Consider the following 24,570-nt stretch of genomic DNA (forward strand, 5'->3'; position numbering starts at 1 on the left):
ACACACACACACACACACACACACACACACACACACACATTATATAAGCTCTTAACACCACACCTAACTTATGTAAACATTCTATAGAAGGGCGCTTACTTTAGTAGCACATATAATAAAAGCATTCAGTAGAATATTACATGAATCATAAGTATACAGATGATGAATTATCACATAGTGATCACTTCTGTGTAAGCAGAATCACCTGAGATAGGTGTGGTGGTCTATGCTTGTAATCCCACCATGTGGGAGGCTGAAGCAAGAGAGTCATGAATTAAAACTTCGAGGTTTGCCTCCCCTTGCACTGTGAAAAAAAAGAAAGACAATTAAAATCTTAACAATTTTCCTTCTCTTTTGCCTTGCTCTTTACTTACTAAGAAATTAGGTCATTTTTCCTATAGACAAATTCTGAAGTTTATTTTTCAATTTTTATTTTTTTTATTAGTATGTATTTGCAGTTCATAAAGATTCCATTCCTCATAAGTAGTTGGTATGTGTACATAGCATCTCAATTTTTTTTCTTTTCCTCCCTGCCTCCCTCTCTTGGTACATACTTCCCAATTGCAAAAGATCTTTCTCCTTATTGTCTATTTTCTGTCTTTTATTTTGCCATTTATTTATATTTTTAGCTTTCTTATAAGAGAAACCATGTGGTATTTAAGCTGTAAATCAGATTTATTTCACTTAACATTTGGTCTCATGATGCATCCCTTTTCCTGCACATGACTCACATTTTTCTTTCCTTATTGCAGAGTAATATAGTAAGGCCCCAATTTAGGAACAAGTTCTGTTCTGAGAGACATCCAGGAGTCGAATTCTCTCATAAGTATGATACCATGAGTCTTATATACCTTTGACACAAAAGCATAAGAAAACCAAATGCATCCTGTGATGTCTGAGTAGTAGCTCTTTTTTTTCCTCACCATGTATGACTGTAGCACTGGATGGCATTCTGAATGGCTGCTGTAACCTTTGTGTATTGTTCCATGTTGGGGTCCTGTGCCTCGAAAACTAACAGGGCGTCTTCGAGTGAAGAAAATCCCCTGGCCATTTCCTACCATGTGTCTCTGGCTCTCGGTTCCATCTTTCTCTTGGCTCTCTTCCTCTTTTCACTGGGCCCATCAGATCCTCCTCATGTTGCACAGCAGGAGTTCAGTGGAGTCATTCCCTTGCAGATTTAGCTCCTGCTTCTTGCTAAGGGTCACTAAAGTGTTGACTTCTTAGCCATCTTCTTAAGTCTGTGAACTGTACAAACAATCTGTTGGCAGAGGTTCTTCCAAACCTTTCACAGTGACAGCTACAACCTCATGCCAAGCAAAGTTTATGTTTTTATGGCCTTGTACATGTTATAGTCCTTCCCAAATTGTTTCAGAATTGTTCCTGTTTCATCAGTTGTCTTCACTGCCTGGCAAAAACTGTGATGTACATAATATTTCTTGGAAGTTGTAATAATTCCTTGATCCACAGGTTGGGTGAGCACTGTAGTGTCTGGTGTCAGATACACTACTTTGATGATGGGATGAAAGTCATCCATGAATTAGGGTTAACCTAGTGCATTGTCAAGCAGCAAAAGAATGTTGAAAGGGATCTCTTTCTCTAAACAGTATTTATCTCTGGGATAAAGTGGTGGAAAAACCAGTCCTGGAAAATGGCCCGTGTAATCCAGGCTTTGGAACTACTCTTCCACATAACACATAGAGAGCCATTGGCTAAGTTTTGGAGTGCTCTTGAGTTCTCTGAATGGTAAGCTAAGAGAGACCTTACAGTAGTTGGAAGCATTGCCACCAAACAGATAATTCTGTCTTTTGCTGACATCACATTCTCCTCTTTCCTGAGGTAACTTTGTCCTGGCATCCTCTTCCAGTACAGTCCTGTCTCATCGACGTTCAAAACCTGTTTGGGTAGCTGGGGATTTAGCTCAGTGGTTCCGCTGCCTGTTTCACAAATGCAGAGTCCAAGTTTGATCCTGGTACCCAAAGGAAAAAAAAAAAAACAAATAACCTGTTTGGGTAAATAAGTGCCTTCATCAATAATTTCTCTAAGTACTTCTGGAAATTGTTGAGCAACTATAGTATCGGCACTCATAGCTTCACCACTTACTTTTACATGGTGAAGGTTGGCTCTAGCCTTGCCTCTGTTAAACCATCCATGGCTGGCAGTGAAAGATACACCCTACTCACCCAATGTTTTTCTTCACATCTTCAAACAGGTGTTTAGGTTTTTCTTGAATAAGCATTAAGCTGAGTGGGACTCGATGCTAATGCTGATCCTCCATCCACACACTGAGAAGTTTCTCCATCTCTGTCACTTTACCATGCTCTGGATATTATTGTTGACTTCATTGGCACAGAAGACTTCACATGTTCCATGATCTTGTCCTTGTTCTTTAGAATTATACCAGAGGTTGAATGATTGATGTTATAAGAACGAGTGGCATCTACCATCTTTCACCTCAGTCCAGTCTCTCACTTATTTTCACTTTGGTTTCCATGGTCATTGCTTTGTGCTTCCTAGCAGTCCCCTCCATGTCACCACTGCTTTTCCTCTTGCTTCCACACATACTGGGCTCTGATTGTACAGTAAGTGCACAGCAGCACATCTGTGACTGTTCGGTAGACCCGTGAGCTGCTCCCACAGTTAGTTCGTATCTCTGAGTCTTCGTAGTGTGAAGTCTGTTCATATCTGTGAAAGTTTGCAACTCAAATGTTTGTAAGTCGAGGACGTAGTTATTCCATTGTGTATAAATAGCACATTTTTTTTTTATTCTTCTGTTGATGGACATATAGGCTGCCAAAGGGAGACAAAACACAGAGTGCACTTGGAGTTGGTAGATGGCCACGGCCAGTGAATAAAATCCACTGGTGTGGAGTTGGCCAGGGCCGGGTTCTATGTGTGATACACAGGCTGAAGTTTTCAACAGAATTTTATAGAGTGGTTATTTTCAAATTTTGTCACCTTAAAATTATAAGTAAATGATTCAAATAATTTTGAGTAATTTTCCCTTTGTCCTTTGTTACTCTTCTAATAATCAGTATTAAAAATTTGACAGAAATTGATATTAATAATTTTGGTTGTTGCTCTTTATATTGTTACAGTTTTAATTGAAAGTACTAATAACCTGTATTTCCTTTACTAGGTTTAATATTAATGTGCTGTCAACATTTTCTGCTTGCCTAGCAGATCAACATTTGTACTGCAGTCCATTAATGGGGGAAATAGCTGATATTGTAAATAGGAAGTTGGACTCTATACAAGACTTAAGGTAAATTAATTTAGAGATTGTATTATGGTAGAAAGGTTTTGGGCTCTAGATGCAGAAATAAATTTGCCAATTGTATTTCTGCAATTTAAGGCTAATTTACTCTTATTTATAAAACAGTAATATGTGCTTTGTAATATTGTTATTGGAGTTACAGATAACTTAAAGTATAGCACAGTCTCATAGAGATATGTGAAGGGTCTTTGGAGATTTTTATCTTATAGGCTAATAAATTTGCCTGTGACATTGTTTTCCTCCTCCTCCTTTTTTTTTTTTTTTTTTTTTTGTTTTGGTGCCAGTGATGGAATCCAGGGCTTAGTTCACTGACAGAACACTTGCCCAACATGCTCTATCTCCCTGACCCATTTGCTACATTATCATATGTGCAGGCAGAAGACATTGGTCTCCTAGGTCTGCGAGAGAGACAGAAGAAAAAGGGCAAACATTTGAATGTAAACGTGTGCAGTTTAATCTCCAAGCATCCTTTTGAGATAAGCATTTATACCTTCATTTGCTGAATAGGAAACTAAGGTTTTGTGTGTTCAGGCAAAGTCTTTCTGAAATGCCCAGGCCATGCCATTCTCCTGCCTCATTATGATCCCCAAGAATTTACTTTGTTTTTTTCCAGTTTGTATACTTGTTTATTATTATCCAGCCTTGTATATGTAGTTTTTTGGGTTTTGTAAACTACTATATAAAATCGCCTGTTGAAAACACAGACCTGAGGTGGGAATTAGGGCTAGGACAAAACTGGTGGCAGAACTTGGCAGTCTATTAAAGTCATGGAGATCCAGGGCACATTCACAAAACACAGGATGCAGGGTAACTAGTTCCTGAGCATTGCACATAACAGAACCAATCAGAAAAGTGCTATTTTCAGTTGTTAATTTCTACAGAGCACAAAACCAAGTGAGTCTTCAGCAGGACAGTTTAAATCTAGTGCCAGGCTAGGTGAGTTTTTGTTTTTGGGGGCATTTTTTTTTGTTTTTGTTTTTTTTTTTGGTACTGGGGATTGAACTCAGGACCTTGTGCTTGCGAGGCAGACTGCAGCACCGCTGAGCTAAGTCCCCAGCCCCTAGGTGAGTTTTTGTTGTGACAACTGTCCCAATGCCTTATCTGTGTGAGAGAAAAACCAATCCAAGAATTCCAGATTCGAGAGACCCCCTTCCCTTGTCCTTTTGGACAAGGAACAGTGAGTCTGTTCACTGGCCCATTCTCTCTGCAGTGCCCACTGTTTTCCACCTTCAATAAACACACACCTTTGCTGCCTTTTCTGTGTCTTCTCCAAGACTTTGTTTAGGAGACCAAAAACCTAGATAAAATTCTCAGGGTCCCATTAACTAGTAATAGGATGTTAGTAATTTTGATGTCCTTCGTAGTGCCTAGAAAAGTGCCTGATAGTCTGTAAGTCTTTATTAAGTGAAGAAATGTTCAATGCCACTCCATGTTCAGTACTATCTTACTGTTGTATAAATACCAGTATATCATGCAACACTAAAACATGTGAAATCATTCACCAAGGTATTATTAGGTGGCACATACCTGTGCTGGGTGTGATCGTATATACCTATAATCCCAGCACTGGGGAGGCTGAGGCAGGAGAATTTTACCACAAGTTCAAGTTCAAGGCCAGCCTGGGCTACATAATAAGTTTGAAGCCAGCCTAGACTACATAGTGACATCCTGTCTAAAAAAAAGAGAGAGAAAGAAAAATCTTATATTAAATAATATAAAATAAGTAATCTTTTCACCATGTTTTTTCTATATCTATTTATTTAGTTTTAGAATAGGTCATTTTTTTCAGTAATATAAAAATCTTTGTGTCTTTTTCCTTCTTCAGGTCTTTGTCTGTCTTGATGATCAACATATCTTCTTTAATATCACAAGGTTTTCAAGAAAAATTAGTGAAGAAAACAGAACTTCTTTTTGACACCATAGATTCTTCTCAGGTCAACACTGCAAGAAAAATAGTACAGTTTCTTAGAAAAGTTAAATGTAGTCATTTTCCACTATTAGAGCGATGTGATAAAGTGTTTTTAAGCAATATGAAGTACCTTGACTTGGATTTCATCGGTAACATACTTGCTGTATATCGGTTTCTACAATTCTATAGTTTTGCATTTATTTCAATGGCTAAGGAGAGGCTCACTGAGATGACTCCTTTGTTTGTTCACCCCGCCAACTTTGTGAAATTGTTTGTTATATTGGGACCAATGGCAGGACCTCAAGAAAAGGAACAGTAAGTTCAGCTTAAAATGCTTTGTTTTTCTTGTTTGGAATACATAGAACCTTCAAGCTAAATCTCCCTGATCCCTGGGAGGCACAGGAATGACTTCCCTAGACTGTTAAAGGGGACGTAAGCTAGCATGCTGTGCTCCTTGGTGCTTTTTCTGGTTATTCTTATTTATATCTCCTACCTTTAGTCTGCTGGTATGTTCTAAAGTTGACCAAGAAATCCAATGTACTGGACCAACACAGAAAAAGAACACAATTTATGTTCCTTTATTCTCTCTTCCTAGGCCCTCTCCCTCCCAGCTTGAATGTGTGGAATATTTAGAATGATAGTAGCCCTAATCATGGCCCATTTTATATTTTGCTGTCTTCATCACATTCATTGCCAGAGTACTCGCGCGTAGTGGCATCTGTCCCCACATTGTTTGAGTGGATTTGTCTGGCTCATCTCTTTTAAGAATTTCCAGTTTTGCCAGCTATTGATATAGATAGAAATACTTCAAATGTAAAAATGAACAAACATTACACTGATACATAAAATTAGTATGACTGGTACATAATTATAGTAGTCCTTAGCGATAACCAAGGCTAGTAGATTCCATTAAGCAGGGCTTCTGGAAGCTTGTGCAGCAGAGGAATCTGCATCATTACTCTGTTAGGAAAGACTTTATAGAGAAGTTTTAATTTTAAGAGTCCTTTGAGTTACATGAAAATACTTAGGAGTACATCTTAAAAGAGATTGTATCTAGATAAAACAACAGAATTTATTTATGTATTTATTTATTTAGTTAGTTATTTTGGTTTTTTGAGACAGGGTCTCGCTATGTAGTTAAGACTGACCTGGAAACTCACTGTGTAGCCCAGGCTGGTCTCGAACTCACAGTGATCCTCCTGCCTCAGTCTCCAGAGTGCTGGGATTACAGGCATGGGCCACCAAGCCTGGCTCTTTTTGTATTTTTGAGACTTATCAAGAAATCCAGAAGAATTAAATTTGTTACTATATTTTGTCACTACTTTAGTACCACTGCTTAATAATTATTCCCATTTTGCCTTTCCTTATTTATATGTAGGGGTGTGTGTGTGTGTGTGTGTTCAGGATCAAACTCAGGACCTTGCACTTGCAAGGCAGGCCACAATGCCACTGAGCTAAATCCCTGGCCAAAAATATATATTTTTAAAATTAATATGTTATACCTAAGTATGTGGGGAGAAAATTGGAATTACATGCTAGATCCTCTTTTTCTCTGTGTCTTCTCTACTTGATAGCAGGGAGCTGTTGTTTTGAAAAATTTACAAACTAATTTTCAGTTTTTTGATATAAAATTATTTTTCTTTGCTTCTAGACTTCAGTCAACTATATTACTGATGTCGGAAGAACTGACCAGCCAGCAAGCCCTGGCAGTGGTGAGAGCAATGGAAGAAATGGAAAGCAGAAATTCACAGTTGATTACAAAGTAGTCTTTCCTAAAATTCGTGGTGTTAAATTTAGTTGTTGTCTATAAGTAGCTAATTTCTTAGTAAAAGTTTTTTCCCTGTAATTGTTGTGTTAGGGCTAGCATTATAGCTCAGTGGTAGAATGCTTGCCTAGCATGTGCCATGCCCAGGGTTTTGTCCACTGCACTGCAAAAAGGGTTGTTTTGAAAAATTAAGGACTGAACAATTAAGTCGTGATTTTCATGGTCTAATTTGCTTTTACTATTATAGAGATAAAATTATTTATGATGTCTTTTTTTAATGGTAGCAGAGTTTATTTGAAAACTGAGGGAGACACTGGCTCTGCAGAGGGAGCTTGGGCCATTAAAAGGGGAAAAAGCAAGATAAAAGAACCCTGGAGAAAACAGGGCAGGGCGGGCTATCGTGAGAAGGCCATGTAGCCTATGGTACCTTTCAGTCATTTGCTGCTGTTATGCTCAGGCAGAGCATGATCATCATTGAAAGTGCCATAAACCCTTTTCTTCAAAAGGAAAGTTTCTGGAGAGCAGAAACATCAAAATACTATCTTGAAGCATAATGTTGCATGTTGGCTTTATTGTTAACTTGAGATTTAAGAAAAAATATAATTGAATTATATATATGCTTAATTTCTCATTATCTATGTCCCTTCATTTTAATATTGCTTCGGTCCCATTTCCACCAACTTCTTACTGTCTCTTCCCAATGCTTTTTTATATGACCATTTCTTTTTAAATCTCATTGTTGATGTATAGAAACACTAGTAATTGATATATATTGATTTTGTTTCCTACTACTTTACCGAGTTCATAATAGTCTTTTGGTGTGGTCTTTAGGTTTTTTTCTTTGTTGAGTTTTTTTGGTCTTTGTGGTCTATTTATTGATGAGAATGGGATAGAAGTCCTCCAGATTGTATTGGGGCCCATCTCCCCATTCATGTCAAGCAGTGTTTGATTTTAAAATTAGATACTCTGACATTTAGTGCATATAAATTTTTTTTTTTTTTGTACTGAGGATGAAACTTGGGACCTTGTGCATATAAATTTATTATTTATATCTTGATGAATTGTTCCTTTGATCAATATATAGTGACCTCCTTTTTTCATTGACTGTTTGTCTTAAAGTCTATTCTGTGGGATATAAGTATTCTTGCTACTTCTGTTTGCTTTTGTATTCCATTTGCTTAGAGTACAGTTTTCTATTCTTTTATTTTGAGTTTGTATATGTCTTTACAAATGATATGAGTTTTTTTGTAGACAGTATATTGTTGGGTCTAACTTTTTAATCCATTCCCTCAGTCTGTGTCTTTTAATTAGTGAATTAAAACCATTTACATTCAGAGTTATTATTGAAAGATGTGGACTTGTTCCTGTCATTGTATTTTTCTTTTGGTTGTCTTCAATACTCCATTCATTTCTTGAAGTTGGATGGTTTCCTGTGTTGGTAATGTTTGGTTTTTTTTTTTTTTTTTCTATTTCTCATTTGTATATCACATCTGCTGTGCTGGGGATCCTACTCCTTTTAAGCATCTCCATTTGCAGTCCAGTCGATTAAAGGAAGAAAATTAAATCAGTTTTGTTAATTGTTTTGGTAAATTTCAGAGGGAGGACGAAGTAGTATTTGATGTCTGTTTTATGAGCTTTACATTTAAAAAATTTTTTTTCTTTTTGGTACTGGGTCCCGGCCCATAAATTTTTTTAAATTTTGAGAGTAGAACTATATATCTCTGTCCTTGATATTATAATTGAATATTATTTCATTCATACTTCATTGATCCTATTTCATTTTATTTCAATTATTTACATTTCTGTTCAATCTTGAGACAGTTTTGTAAGAAGTGAAAACCTTGCCTCATTTACTGTTATTTCTCTAACATAGAACGTTATCTGGCATGAAAGCTACACAGTTAACATTTGATAAATAAGTATATGGGCTTGTTATAATATATGTCTTATCATTCTGTTTTAGAATTGCTTCAGTTCTGCATAAAAATTTGGAAAACTATAGACCGATGGAGCTATTGAGGATAACTCAAGCATTAATTTTTCTACATTTTCAAAGTAAAGAGGTTTTCATGAAACTCAGAGAATTACTATTTAGGTAAGATTCTTAAAAAAAGAAGTGTTCACTTAGTGTTTCATTTTATAATCTGGCTGCAGTATTTGTTCTGTTTAATGATATGCAGAATTGCTGGAACTTTTGGAGTCAAAATGAGGTAACTTATTAAAAATATTGAGGGTTAAGGCTGAGTGGTAGAGTACTTGTTTAGCCTGCTTGATATCCCGGTTTCAATCCTTAGCTCCACAACTTCATAAAATAAAACAATAACAACATCAAACCTTTTTTTTTTTTTTTTTGGTACCGGGGATTGAATGGGTCCTTGCGCTTGCAAGGCAGGCCACCAAACCGTTGAGCTAAATCCCTGGCCCTGCAACATCAAACCTTTAAGAATGTTAGGATACTCACCTCTCTCCCAGTCCATTCTTCCAGTGTCTGCTTGCTCTCTGTTGAAATTGGAAATGGAGCCTGTAGGGTAACTGAATTCCCTGTGGGAGGAAGGCAGTAAACAAACGAATAACCAGGCTTTTCTTTCCTGCAGCAACAGAGTAACAATAAAAAGATTGATGCTGCTATGAAAGACTAAACTCCCATTTAGAAGTTCATAATTAGAGCACTTCAGTCTTGTTCACTTTCCTTTTTTTTAATTAACTTTCTTTTGGGGGTGGGGGTGGGGGGCACAGTCTTGCTGTGCTGCCCAGGCTGGCCTTCACCTTGTGATACCTCTGCCTCTGCCTCCTGAGTAGCTGGCATGACAAGCATGTGTCATTGCACCCAGCTTAATTAGTTAGCTTTTACAATACTTTATAATGGAGATGTTAGTGAAAACGAAATTTCATATAGAATTTTTCCTTTTAATGTAAAATCATTTTCTTTTCTAAGGATATAACATTTTATTTTTACTGAGAAGTTATTCCATTTTTTATTGACTTAGGCTAAAATGAAATTGTCCATGAAATTTATTATTTTAAAAATTAGAATGGGAGGGCGGGGGTAAGGGGAAAAAATGAGAATCAAGACTTGTCATGTAGAGGTACAAGATCCCAGTGATGAATGTAACTGTACTGTATCCCTAAAATGTACCAATAAACTCAATTAAAGCTGATAAAAAAATTAAAAAATAAAAAAAAAATTTAGAATGGGCTGAATGTGGTGACACATGCCTATAATTCCAGCAGCAGGGAGGCTGAGTCAGGAGGATTACAAATTCAAGCTCCGTCTAGACTACATAGTGAGTTCAAGGCCCACCTAGAATATATAAAAAGAACCTATCTTAAAAAAAATTAGAATGGGGCTGAGGATATAGCTTAGTGGTAGAGTACTCACATATCATCCTTCACACTTTGGGTTCAATCCACAGCACCCTTCCCTCCAAAAAAAGTGAAAAAAAGAACAAAAGACTAAAATAATGTCTGAGATTAAATGAGGATCAAACCATATTGATATTTCCCCCTCCATTTTCCACTACTACATTTTGCACCACCATATCCTGTTACTGTTTTTTTAACTTAAAAAAGTATAATCTCCGTAAAGTGTACATCTTCTGTCCTCATTACTTTGTCCTATCCTTATGGTTAACTGCTATTTCTACTTCAAACTATGGATTGGTTTGTCCTGGTACTTTATTTATTGATTTTTCAGACCTTGGAATCGAACCCACAATATGCGGAGTTATATCCTTTTGTTTTCTTTTGAGACAGTTTCTCAGTTGCCCACACTGGCTTGAACTTGTAATCCTCCTGCCTTAGCTGCCCAAGTAGCTGGAATTATAGGTGTGCACCACCACACCTGGATGCCTTTATGTTTATATAAATGGAATCATATAGTATGATTTATTTTTGTGTCCGGACTGTGTGTAGTTTAGATTTTTCCCTAGATTTGTTTCCTAGATAAGGCTTCTCCATGTTAAAAGTATTTGTAAAAATAAATAAAGTATTTGTATCATACTGCTTAATTACTTTACAGAAAAATTACAGCCTTATAAGTTTTCTAATAGAAAATGAGAATGCCTATATCAATGCGTCCTTCTAGCATTGAATTTTTTTTTTTTTTTGAGACAAGGTCTCTTTATGTAGTTTAGGCTGGCCTTGAGCTTGCTACATATAGCCCAGGCTGGCCTCAAACTTATGGTAATTCTCCTGCCTCAGCCTCAAGTGCTAGGATTATAGGCATGTATCACAATGCCCAGCCTCGCTTCTTGTTTTTCAGTACTGAGGAATGAACCCAGGGCCTTTGCACTGAGCTACATCCCCAGCCATTTCATTTACTTTTTTTTTTTGGTACCAGGGATCAGGCTTGGGACCTTGCTCCTGCAAGGCAGGCAGCGGAACCACTGAGCTAAATCCCTGGTCCTTCCCCAGCCATTTCTTATTCTGAGACAGGGTCTTAGGTCCTAAATTGCTAGGTCCTAAATTGCCCAGGTTGGGCTTGAATTTATAATCCTCCTGACTCAGCTTCCTAGAGTGCTGGGAATACGAGTGTATGATACCACACCAGGCTAATTTTATTTTAAATTGGATTATTCTTAGGGTTTTTTTGTGTGTGTTTGTTTGTTTGTTTTTGTACTGGGGATCGAACTCCGGTCCTTGTGCTTACAGGTGGTGGAACCACTGAGCTAAATCCCCAGCACTAAATTGGAGTATTTTTTCTACTACTTATAAAGATTCCTTAAAAGCTCCTAGTTTTTAAATTGTGGTTTGACTATTGCTATCCTGGTGGTAGGACTATTACATGGGAATTTGGTTTTGGTTTTTGTTTTTGGGTTTTTTTTTTGAGACAGGGTCTCACCATATAGTCCAGGCTGGCTTTGAACTCACTGTGTAGTCTAGGCTGGCCTCCGACTAGTGACAAGTCTGCCCCAGCCTCCCAAGTGCTGGGATTACAGGCATATGCCACCACGCCTATGTTACATGAGGATTTGGGAAAGGAAGAATAGATACCAGGCTCACTTGTATGGTGTGTGTGTGTGTGTGTGTGTGTGTGTGTGTGTGTGTGTGTGTATGTAAGATTGGGCTTCCTAGACATGGGAAGGGAAACAACATTTAGTAATCACTGGGCCTGCCAGGGTCTGTACTAGGTTGTATTAGCTTCTGGTAGGTCAGATCAAAAATTGAACCCAAGTTCTGGCTCCAGCAACAGCACTGGAAACATTGTTCTAACAGTGACACATTGTTAGCTAGGGACTATGGTTTTATTTAGGGGAAGAAAATTCTGTTTTAAGTGTGTTTTAGGACATCTTAGGCTTTCTTTAGTAACCCTTTAGGACCTGTCATCGTTGATTTTATCTACATCTTCTTAAATGGCATTTTCAGAGTATCTCACCTACTAATTGTAAGGGTAATGATAGTCACATTTTAATATATATTTATTTTGTTGTTGGTATATTAGTTTTTTGGTTTTTTTTTTTCCTTTTTGCTGCTTGCTTCCTAGTCACTTGAAAGTTAGTGTCCGACTGAGTGAGACTGTCACCCTGGTTTGTGCTCTTTCTATGCTCCCTTCCCGCCTGGACGAAGCTGTGATGTCCCAAATTGAAACATTTTTACCCCAGTGTGACTTCAATAACCTGAATGATTTCGCCACATCTGTTTTAAGATGGATTCACTATGATCAAGTGTATGTGGATAAAATTACTGAGAAACAACTGAAACTACTTCAAAAACTAGATCACTACAGTCATCAGAGTTTACAACAGAGCAACAATTTGGATCTTTTATTGGAGCAAATTAAATTTTTAAAAGGAGACTGGTTTCATGAATCAGTTCTGGAAGAAACAATTTCTGCTTTGCAGCATTTGATGGATGAAATTAATTACACAAACATTGCAAGGGTGGGATTTTTTATTTCTAGAACTCACTACCTCAATACTTCCATACTTGATAGGATAGCGGCAGTGGCTGTTCAGCAGATTGAAAAGGTAAAATTTAAATGTTACATGTTACTGTTATCCATTATTTACTTTATAATTTTTCTTTTACATATTAGTTTTATATAGTTTCCAACTTCTACAGGCATAATTTTTATCATAAGTACTTTTGAGAATGTGGATAAGAATTTGAAGTTTAAAAATTAAGCTCTGGTTTCTGGTTCAGCAATTGTCCTTCCCATACAGCTGCTTTCTTCCTCCAGCCCTGCAGGCATGACTGACTAGGTCAGCAGGTATCTCTCACTTCTGTGTAACCTTGTCATGATCAGGAGTCAGAATTCTTTGACTAAGAAGGAGGCACTAATGGTAATAGGAGGTGTAGTAGTATAGGAATGATTTTTGCTTTCTTTTTTCTTGTTTTTTTATAATCCAATGCTGTTACTTTTACTGTTTAAAAATATTTATACTTAAAGTTGCAAGATATACATGAGACTTTAGAAAATGATAAGATATGTACTTACATTACCCTTCTTAAATTGGCAATGTGTTTTGCTGATTTATTTCTGGAACTAACGTAAAATATTACTTTATGGATTATATGAGGAGCAGCCCACTTAGAAAATCATTATTACATGGCTATCAGGATAAGACCTTTACTTGGAGGGGTAGTATTTCTCACAAATGAAAATAAAAGTGGGGATTTAGCTCAGTGGTTCCGCTGTCTGCCTCGAAAGCAAAAGGTCCTGAGTTTGATTTCTGGTACACAAAAATAAAAAGTATTGAATTAGTGAGTGAATAATGAAATGATGACTAAAAAGTATTGAATTAGTGAGTGAATACTGAAATGATGACTAAATGAAAGTGAATATTGATGATTACAAATTGAGAAACTTTACATTGTATGATTACTCAGAAATACTGATGTCATGGAAATAAGTGATATTTAATTTCCTAAATTCATGAGTAATATTTAGAAATTAAGGATTTTTCATTTAACAAAAATCAATTTGTAGATTATCTGACTTTTTTCCAGTGACACTTTTATTTTTTATTTTGTGAGATAGGGTCTTAATTTTTTTTTTTTTCAATTGGGAATTGAACTCAGGACCTTATGCCTGCAAGGCAGGCACAGTTCCTCTGAGCTAAATCCCCAGCCTTAATTTTATTTTATTTTATTTTATTTTTTGGTTCCAGGGATCAAATTCTGACCTTGCGTTTTCAAGGCAGGTGGTGGAACCACTGAGCTAAATCCACGGCCCTGTGAGATAGGGTCTTCCTATATAGTTCAGCCTGGCCTTGAACTCACTATGATGAGAGTTACTAATAATTAGTCACAGGGTTGAATAAATTATAGCAGGATGGAATAATTAATAAGTGGGGTGATTCAGTTATCATTTATAATGTTAGAGAAGATTTTCATCTAAAATCATAATTAGGCTGAAACTTAGTTTTATTTTTATTAACATTTGAACTATAAAAATCTTTGTTTCCTTTATACAGATCCATCCTTTTTCAATTCTTGGTATTATTCTTCCATTCAGCATCTTGAACTATGATCCACCTCAAAAGGATGAATTTCTTGGAACGTGCATGCAGTGCCTTCATTCTCACTTAGGTAGGTGTGTTGTTGGGTAATGTACTGAATTAGTAGATCCTACTCATTAGTAGGATACTAAGCTAAGTCTGAGCTAAAAGAGGTCCCTCATCGTAGGGTAACCATAACAGCCATTGTCATGGTTTTATATCTGAATTTCCCCCTAGAGCTTCATGAGCTCAGATCAGACTACTGGAAGAAGGTAGGATTGTGGAGGCTTATAGCAGCAGGCTTGCTGTTAGGAGGTGGGGTCTGCTTGAAAGAGGTGGGTCACTGGGGGTGTGACCTAGAAGATGTATCTCCATTCCTGACTTCTCCCTTCACTCTCTGCTTCCTGGCTGCGAAGACCTGTACAGCCTCTTCTTTGCCAGACCCCTCTGCCATTTCATTCTGCCGTGGGGCCAGCTGACTATGGACTGAAACATAAGCCAGAGTTAACCTCTCCTCCTCTTGTTTGAGTGTTGAGTATTGTGTCTCAGCAATGAGAAAATGACTAAGACAGCCATGGATTCTATACATTTAAAAAGATATTTTGCATTTATTTATGGAACTTCTCTTTTACAGAAAATGTCTAACTTATATGAAAGATTGAAAGAATTGAACAGGGAACACCTGTGTGCTCACTCTGGAGATACAGTAATATTACTATTTTGTCGTATGTGCTTTATCTCTTTGCCTCTCTCGCTCACTGTTTTTCTGGGCCATCGCAAAGTGCCTGGTAGGAATTGTGAGCCTTCACCCCGCAATTACTATAGCATACAGCTGCTAAGAATAAGGACACTCTCCTGTAGCATCACATTTGGTAGCACACCTAAAAAACTTTTCATCTCTAAATATCTCATCTACAGCTCATGTGTAAATCTACCTAGTTGTTTCCAAAATACTTTTCAGAGTGATTCCAGTCAAAATTCGCATGTTGCTTTTGGTTGTTACCTGTTTGTCTCTCATAGTCTGTATTTTTCTTTCTCTTTTTTTAAATTAGGCTTTGACTTTTGGGAGCAAGATTTTTGGTTTTTCTAACTTTTTGTTAATCGGTGTTCAAATATACATAAAAAATTAGCAGTGTGACAAACACACATATGTTATTACCCATAGTCTCACTTGAATAACAGTTACATTTGCCACATTTGCTGAGTTCATACACTTTGTTACCTGTAATTGTCAGATTATAAGGACATTGTCTTCTACAATCACCATACCACACTAGGATTATACCTAAGAAAATGAACAGGTACAATTCCTCCCTAGACCATAGTCAGTTTCCCAGTTGTCCTCAAATTATCTTTTCTGACTTCTTAAAAACAACCAGTAGTTATGTTGCTTTTCCCCATTTTTCCCCTAGTATTTTTTTAATACTAGAGATTGGTTATTTATTATAGATTATATCATATCATGGATTTGTCTGGTTGATTTAACTTGTTCTTGCATTGCCTGCATTTCTGGTGAACTAGAAATTGGGTAAAGAAGCTTGAGTAAGTTCAAAGTAAACATTTTCAGCAAAAAAATACATTGTTTGTGATGCTGTATAACTTTCTTTCTTTCTTTCTTTTTTTGGTACCAGGTATCCAAGTCAGGAGCTTGTGCTTGCCAGGCAGGCCTTGTACCACTGAGCTAAATCCCCAGCCCTGGTTATGTGTTTGTTTGTTTGTTTTTGGTACCGGGGATGGAACTCGGATCCTTGTGCTTGCGAGGCAGGCCACTGAACCACTGAGCTAAATCCCCGGCCCTATTTGTTTGTTTTGTTTGTTTTTTTTTTGAGATAAGAGTCTTGCTAAATTACTCAGGCTGGTCTCATACTTCTGATCCTCCTGCCTCGGCCTCCCAAGTGCTAGGATTAGAGGCAGGGTCTTGATTTGTAGTTCAGGCCCACTCTGAACTCACTCTGTAGCCCAGTATGGCCTCGAACTCATGGCAATCCTCCTGCCTCTGCCTCAGCCTCCAGAGTGCTGCTATTACAGATATTCACCACAACACCCAGCATCACCTTTAGTTTTTTTTATAACTTAATGTTTGAAAAATTCTTAGAGACCCTTATAGGTAAAACTAAATAACCGATGGAGTAATAATCACCTTATTGAATATAGGTTAGTTTTGATGAAATAGTTTTGTTGGTGAAGATCATTACTATATTACTAGGTGTGCTAGCAGTTATGGTGGAGATCATTACTCATTTGTGACTTGGCCTTACTTTATTAAATAAATTCAGGCCGGGTGTGGTGGCACACACCTTAGGAGGCCGAGGCAAGAGGTTTGCTGGGAGTTTGAGGGCAGCTTAGGCTACATAGTGGGTTCAAGGCCAGCCTGCACTGCATAACAAGACTGTGTCTCAAAAAACCAAAATAAACAAACAAATAAATTCAGCAAAAAAATTCAAAGGGAAAGATTTAATTTTTTTTTCTGTTCTTTATAAAATATTCATGGCAGGGCAAAGATTTAGCTCAGTGGCACTGTGCTTGTCTCCCAAGTACAAGGTCCTGAGTTCTATCCCTGGTACAAAAAAAAAATTCATACCAGTGGGACATTTTAGCTAGCCCCTCCCCCAGCTCAAAAGTGTCCTCAAGCCCAGGACATCTGCCGTGCTGCGGGTGACCGGAAGGGAGTCGCCGGGGCAAAATCTGAGCCTCGGTGTGAACTCAGCCTGGAGTCTGAGTCCCTAGAGACCTACCCTGGGTGGTGGACGGAGTGAACCTCCCACCCCCTTGTAACTCTGTGACTTCCTGTGCTGACTTAGAAAGTAGAGGAAAGACCCACTGCTACTGTGTGCAGGAATGAAGTTTCAGTGAATCAGACCCAGTCCTCAGAACAGAACCTGAGACATGCAGAGCACTGTCGTGGTAACCAAGCAGAAACCTGGAGCCCTTCTCCTTTTGCATATACCACCTTCCTTTTCCTTTTGAATTCTCTCTTCTCAAGGCAGTGCTTAAAACTACAGTTAAACATAATAATAGCAGTAACATTCATTTAACCATAGTGTGATAGTTTGAATTTTCACAAATTGAATCACTCAGGGAGTCAGTACCAGGATCAAGAAACAGAACATTGCCAAGGTGTCCTACTTTTGTCCTCTCTCTTACTCTACCACACCCAAAGGTGACCACTTCACCCCTGTCCTGACTCATAGGCAGGGCGGATTAGTTTTGTCTGTTTATCATTTTTTAAAATCTGAACTTTATCTGGATAAATGATTTATGTATATGTAGGGCAGTTGTACATCCTAATTTTATTTCAATCTTCATTTTCTTTCAGGTACATTGGATCCTCTTACATTAGTGTTTCTTGGTTTCTCTTTGGCCACACTTGAATATTTTCCAGAAGACCTGCTGAAGGCAATTTTTAACATCCAGTTCTTAGCCAAATTAGACTGTCAACTTGAAAGTATGTATAAATTCAAATATCACTTGTATTTTATATCCAGTTTCAGCTCTACCCCTACTGAAGCTTTTCTTCGTCCTTGTCCTTGGGATTAAACTCAAGGCCTTCACATGAAGCTATATTGCCAGCCCTTTTCTGTTTTTCTGTAGTTTGAAACAGGGTCTGCCTAAGCCCCTAAGTTGCCCAAACTGTTCCCAAATTTGTAATCCTCTTATCTCACCCTCCCAGAGTGCTAAGAGTATAGCCATGTGCAACCATGCCCAGTTCGTACTGGAGTGTTAGTAACATTTCTCTTAATAAAATTATTTCATGATGGTTAGGGTTGTAGCTCAGGGACAGGGCACTTTCCTAACATGTGAGGCTCTGGGTTTGATCCTCAGTACCATCAAAAAATTTTTTCATGATTATTGAAAAAAATTTGGAAAGCATATAAAAATATAAAAGTGAAAGGCACGTGTTTATGGCAACTGCCTGTAATTGCAGCACTTAGGAGACGGAGCAGGAGAATTGCAAGCTCAAGGGACTACATATCCTGACTACTTGTCCAGGTAAAGGCCAGCGGTGGACTACATGGTGAGACCTTGTCTCAAAAAACCGTAAATAAAAGTACTCATCATTTTAACACCAAGTAAAACTACTACGTTGATTGATTGGTACTGGGGATTGAATCCAGGGCCGCACACATGATAGGTAGGTGAGTGCTCTGCCAGTGAGATACATTCTTAGCCTAAAACTACTTTTAATGTTTTAGGGTAATTCTTCCTCCCCTCCCCTTCCCTTCCTGTTTGTGTGTTTTGAGATGGGGTCTCACTCTAACACAGGCTGGCCTTGAACTCAGTGATCCTCCTGCCTCAGCCTCCTGAGTGCTAGAATTATTAGAGTACACCGCTGGGCCCTGCTTGCTCTGCTTTGCTTTCCTTTCCTCTCCTCTTCCTTTCCTCTCCTCTCCTCTCCTCTCCTCTCCTTTTCTCTCTTCTCCCTTTCCTGCATATCTCGTAACTTTGAATGTAAATGTTTTTAAACAGTAAAAGTAACACCATTGGATTATAGAAAACAAAAAAAGAAAGCAAAAATCTTTCATACATCACTATCTTATTACACCACAGGATAAAGTCCTAAATATAAAATATTAGGTCAGTGAAAATTCTTTGGTGGTATATTTTAAAATGTAGTTCCAGCCAAGCATGGTGGTTCATGCCTGTGATCCCAGTACTGAGGCAGGAGGATTGCTGCAAGTTAGAAGCCAGCCTGGGCTACATAGCGAATTCAAGGGCAGCCTAGACTGCATGATGAAGCCCTGTCTTAAAATAAAAGTAGTTTTAAAATGAACAATTAATGAAAACAGTATAGAAATTGGTCCTGACCATGTTACTGAATGTAATAATTCTAAAATATAAAGTATTTGTGTAGAAATGAAGTGATTTTATATAATATGAGAATAAATGTATCTCTAATAGTGGAGATAAATGATGTGAAAAAATGAGTTGTCTTTTGATAGGCCTGAACTATCAAATCCATTGGTATTTTGTCTTTTATTTCAGTTTTAACTTCATCTCTGAATAGCAGGGTCCAGCTTCGTCTTATGGAGTTGAATAGAGCTGTCTGCTTGGAGTGCCCCGAGTTTCAGATTCCGTGGTTTCATGACCGCCTCTGTCAACAACAGTATAATAAAGGTTTTGAGTTTTCTCCTTGTGAGATAGTGAAATTTAATTATAAAGTGGAATTTTAGGTAGGACATTTTATTAGTGTTGAATCTTGGCATGGCACTAGAGTTTCCAAGAGGGCCATCAGCTATTCGTGTTTTAGGTGAGATGTTGCAGGTGAAATAATTTCTTAATTGGGATGCGAGACCTTTTGTTTGAAAGCAAGAACTCATATTTAATTTAGTGTTATTACACTGACGTTCTTACGGTAGTATTGAAAATACTCTTTATTTTCCAGTTTGTAGAATTGGGGTGGTCATTTAAAATCTGCTTAACATAAATGGACTTTTTATTTTCATAAAGATATTGGCAGCATGAATGGAGCACAGAAGCAGATTTATAAACTTCTAGCAGAGGTACTAGGAGGACCCAATTTTGTAAAAGCCTCTGTTCTTACGCCTTATTACCACGCAGTAGGTAAGTCACTGATAGGGAATCACGGACTTCCTGAGGACCAAACTGATCTGAATAGAACCATCCTGTTAGTTGGAATTTAAGAAAAGTTTAAAAGTTTTTTTCAAGTTGTTACGACAGTTTATGAAAATAGAACGAATATAATTAATCCTCAAATTCTCATGGCCCAGATTGGATAACCATCAGCATTCTGAAAAAAAAAACTTTAAGATCAAGTGTAAGTAAAATCCAGTTGAAGACTCACTGGATCTTCAGAGAATCTGTCCTCTCTATTCAGTACCCAAAGTGAGGAAAATTAATTCTTATATTGATGATTCATTATTTTATCTCAAAATTATCATTATCTCAAAAATAAACTTGAATTATCAACCTGGACTAAGATTTTCCAAGATATTATGTATGTCTCTAGCACAATACCTTAAATGAAAAGTATAAAAATTTAAGAGCATTAGCATAAATGTTCTAAAATTAAATGAAAAAATATCTGCTTAATGTAATGGTTGCCAACAATCAAATACTATTTTTACTATACTAATAATAACAAACCCACTGTCACTGTGTTTTGTCCTTCAGTTTGTTTCCCTTTCGGCGTGATACCCTTTATGAGAGACAGTGACAAATAGGGTCTAGAAACAAAGGACAGATGGGGAAGGAGCTAGAAATCAAGTCTTAGAACTAGAAAGGACTGGGATGGCATGGATTTCCATCCTTGAGCAACTTTTATTTATTAAGTTTTATTTTGTGGCAGAATGGGGGAATCAAACCCAAAGGCCTTGTGCCTGCTAGGCAAGTGTGCTGTACCTCTAAGCTACACCCCCAGGCCTTTTAAAATATTACTGGAGACAGGATCTCACCAAGTTGCCCAAGGTGGTCTCAGTCTTGTGATACTCTGGCCTCAGCCTCTGGAGAAGCTGAGATTACAGGCATATGCTACTTGTTAGTTCTGTATCTGTAAAATAAGGGTAATAGGCCTGTTTAGTAGGATTAAGTAAAGCATTGAATGCAAAGCATTCAGCAAGGAAGCGTAGTAAGTGCTCAATGCATTTTATTTGGAAAAAAAAAATCTAGTGTTGATTAGTCTGAAAAATAAGTCTTATGGGCAACATAACTGTTTTAAAATGTTTGCCCAAGCACCACAGTATAATAAAAAAATCCAAGACCATCGGGGATTTAGCTCAGTGGTACCACCGCCTGCCTCGCAAGCACAAGGACCTGAGTTCGATCTCCGGTACCAAAACAAACAAACAAACAACAACAACAAAACCAAACAAAGAAAAGATGGTTGAAGGATTGGTATGTGGAAGAAGAACTAGGCACAGCATTTCTGTTTCAAGGATGAAAAAATAGTAACACTTAATCTCAGCAACTGAAACTCCAGCACTTGGCAAGCTGAGGCAGAAGGATTGCCACAAATTCAAGGCCAGCCTGGGCTACATAGTGAGAACCTGTCTCAAAAGCAAGAAGAATGGGAGCAGATTTTAATGCATAATGAAGAGAGTTATAGGCTGCTTTGTGGAAAAATAACAGTAGGACAGAGGCTGATCAGATGGTGTGTCCATGCACACACGCATGTGTTTGTGTGTATGTGTGAGAGAGTGCTGCACTGGGCAGGGCAGAAGGTGAACCAGGTAATCACTAGTCCTTTCATTTTGTACAACATACATCCTCTCCTTTTATTTGCTTTTGTATTAGTCAAGATTGGATTTAGCTAGGAGTAACAAAAATCCACAAATAGGTACTTAAGTTACACATTTATTTCTTTCCCTCCTACACGCAGAGTCCAGAGCTGGGATGGCAGCTCCACAAACACTAGTTAATCTTACTTGTTTTTGGATGAGTTGTTCTGGCTTTGTCCAAAGGTGACCAAGAAACTTTAACTCTAAAACTGTTTAATATGTTCTAAAGAGTTCTAAACCAGGAATTTAGTTCTAAACTTAGAACTCTTAAGAGTTCTAAAACTCTTTAATATAACTTGACCTAGCATAGTGCTACATGCAGCCCTGTGCTGTTTATTCATAATTATTGATTGATTTTGATCATTTTCAAAGTGAGGTACCTTTGGACCAGATCTTATAAAACAAATTGGATAATTACGGAGCTTTGTCCTTCTTTTATTAGTATGTGTGTATATATACATCCATCCATATGTTTCTGTATTAAAAATATATTTTTGCCTGTAAGAAGTTATCTAATTATAAAGTTGATTCCTGTACTTCCTTAAGATTTTGAATGTATCTTGGATAAAAGAAAGAAACCTCTTCCTTATGGAAGCCATAATATAACTTCAGGAAAACCATCAAGAATGTTCTGGGAATCAGATATCCAAATAGTTGGATCAAGTCTTCCACCTGGAGCTGAAAGGTAATGTACTTCTTAATTTCAGATTTTATCTAAATATTAAGTTTGGCGTTATGTTATGACCTCTCTTAAAAACGATCAATTGTAGTAGCAGCTGGGGATTTAGCTCAGTGGCAGTGCACCTGCCTTGAAAGCACAAAGTCCTGAGTTCAATCCCTGGTACCAGGAAAAAAAAGTACCAATTGTAGCATCTGCTTCTCATGTAATTCACGAAGTTTCCCCATGAACCTTTGCCTTCCTTGTGCATTCATATTATAGTCCGACTTTACCTGACCAAAGCCCGGCAGTCTCTATCCAAGGTGCTGACCTGGGTGCATTGGCTGGAGTGAATGGTGTTTTCTCCTTTGGTATTTCCATGCCCTTCTGCTGTCCTCAGAGCACTTAGCCACTTCCTCTGCTGAGTTTCCTCCTGTGTGCTCTGTTAGACTAAGCCACATTGCTTTATCTTCATGTGTGAGCTCCTTCTGGATACTGGGCATATAACAAGTATAAACTGGAAAAAATAAGTATACACTGGACAAAGAAACAAATGGATGAAAGCAGGGAGCTATTTTACTATAATTTAGTTTAAACAAATAGATTTAATTGTTATCAGTTACAATTTCTTAAGAGAAAGAGCATGGTATACTTATTTATATTCGTTTGGTTTTCATTAGCTTATACATTCATGTTCCAGAAAGGCTTATAATTATTCAATTTCTCACCTTAATTTTGGAAATATAGTATTTTTTTTTTCTTATGTAGGATTGCATTCGAATTTTTGGACTTAAAAGCTTTTTGTAGAAATATTCCTCACTTAAAAGGGAAATCTGCTATGAAAACACGACATTTAGAAATTTTGGGCTACCGTGTAATCCAGGTAAGAAAGACTTATGTAATTCAGCCTCTAAACAGCACAGAGGCCAGGTGTGGTTGTGCATGCTTATAATCCCAGCACTCTGAAAGATAAGGCAGGAGGATCACTGATAGTTGAAGGCCAGTTTGTGTTCCATAGTGATTTCAAGCCCAGCCTTAACTATATAACAAGACCTTGCCTCAAAAAATTAAATAAATTAATAAATAAATAAATGGCACAGAGACATTGGCTATAAAGGCATTTCCTTTTAACATGAACATTCCAGAATTACTTTTTTATACTAAAAAAGATATATGAGGCTTTCTCTGACACAGAGCATGTTTTTAGTAGAATAAGATGTAAAAATTACTTTTATTGTCTTTAGAGGATCTGCAGATTTGCATATGAAGTGAGGTACTGTGGAGAGGTACAGAGGTAGGAGGAAACAGCTAATAATGTGAATGTACACACACGCAGGCGTCTGTGGCGCTACTGTAGGAACCGGGGGAGAGAAGAGTTCGGATTAGGAAAAGTCTCTTGGGCAGTGCGAGGAAGAGTCACTCAGCTTCCCGGCAGGACCCAGGCCATGCTTGTGTAAACGAATTTCACCAGCTCCCACAGCTTCACTCAGTCCTATTGCTGAGTCTTCCCTGATGTTTTTGGTCACTGCTTTGACACTTTCACCGCAGCTACCTTGTTTACCTACAGATTCCTTACTTTGAGTGGAACTCTATGGCACTGTCAACCAACGATGCTCGTCTGGACTACCTGAGACAACGTATATTTGGAGAAAGGAAATCATGATTGTTTTTTTTTTTTTTTAGTGAGTTCTTACAGTGCACCACATTTGTATGGTCCTGACTCAATTAAAAACAGTTGTGGGGCACCATTCAGGACCCCTCCTGTCTCTCAGGAGCTATCCCTATTCCCCATTCTTATTCCCTATTCCTATTCCCCAATAAATTTTCCTACTCTTAAAAACAAAACAAAACAAAACAAAAACAATAAGCATAACCATCCTGAAGGGGAAAGCTGCCTGATATGTTTGAGAATAATAAGGGATGTATTGTGAGGGGCAGAAAAAGCAGTTACCGAGTGTAGTGCATGCCTATGATCCCAGCACTTGGGAGGCTGAGGCATGTGGATTGCCATGAGTTCAAGGTTAGCCTGGGCTATATTGTGAGTCCAAGACCAGCCTGGACTGCACAGCAAATCTCTGTCTAAAAAAAGAAAAATAAAAAAGAACAAATGGGAGGCACAGTGAGAGAACAAGAAAAGGTACAGCCAGATGTGGTGCACACCTGTGATCCCAGCACTCGGGAGGAGGATGGCTGCACGTACCAGGCAGGCCAGCCTAGAGCACATAGTGAGTTCAAGGCCAGCCTGGACTACACACTGAGACTCTGTCTCACAAAAAGAAAAGGAAAAAGA

The 24,570-nt window shown here is 37.8% G+C and overlaps 1 protein-coding gene across 2 annotated transcripts in view; it reads left to right on the forward strand.

Annotated features, from left to right (window-relative positions):
• The window catches only part of Fastkd1 (FAST kinase domains 1), a 30,466-nt gene extending 6,346 nt beyond the window's left edge, over window positions 1-24,120 (forward strand). Inside the window, exons 3-14 of one of the 2 annotated variants that reach the window (XM_019204980.2) lie at window positions 3,137-3,262; window positions 5,100-5,498; window positions 6,835-6,945; window positions 8,912-9,043; window positions 12,431-12,914; window positions 14,364-14,478; window positions 17,704-17,832; window positions 19,371-19,502; window positions 19,836-19,949; window positions 22,169-22,307; window positions 23,049-23,163; window positions 23,848-24,120. In XM_019204980.2, coding sequence (XP_019060525.1) covers window positions 3,137-3,262; window positions 5,100-5,498; window positions 6,835-6,945; window positions 8,912-9,043; window positions 12,431-12,914; window positions 14,364-14,478; window positions 17,704-17,832; window positions 19,371-19,502; window positions 19,836-19,949; window positions 22,169-22,307; window positions 23,049-23,163; window positions 23,848-23,943 — 2,092 coding nt within the window. In that variant the 3' untranslated portion in view covers window positions 23,944-24,120. The remainder of the gene's footprint in view (window positions 1-3,136; window positions 3,263-5,099; window positions 5,499-6,834; window positions 6,946-8,911; window positions 9,044-12,430; window positions 12,915-14,363; window positions 14,479-17,703; window positions 17,833-19,370; window positions 19,503-19,835; window positions 19,950-22,168; window positions 22,308-23,048; window positions 23,164-23,847) is intronic. The other variant, XM_033756268.1, reaches the window with a different exon arrangement.
• Window positions 24,121-24,570: the final 450 nt, after the last annotated feature.

This window comes from Fukomys damarensis, unplaced genomic scaffold (assembly GCF_012274545.1).
Source record: "Fukomys damarensis isolate Sample0158 unplaced genomic scaffold, DMR_v1.0_HiC HiC_scaffold_26, whole genome shotgun sequence".
NCBI classification, from domain to species: Eukaryota; Metazoa; Chordata; class Mammalia; order Rodentia; family Bathyergidae; genus Fukomys; species Fukomys damarensis.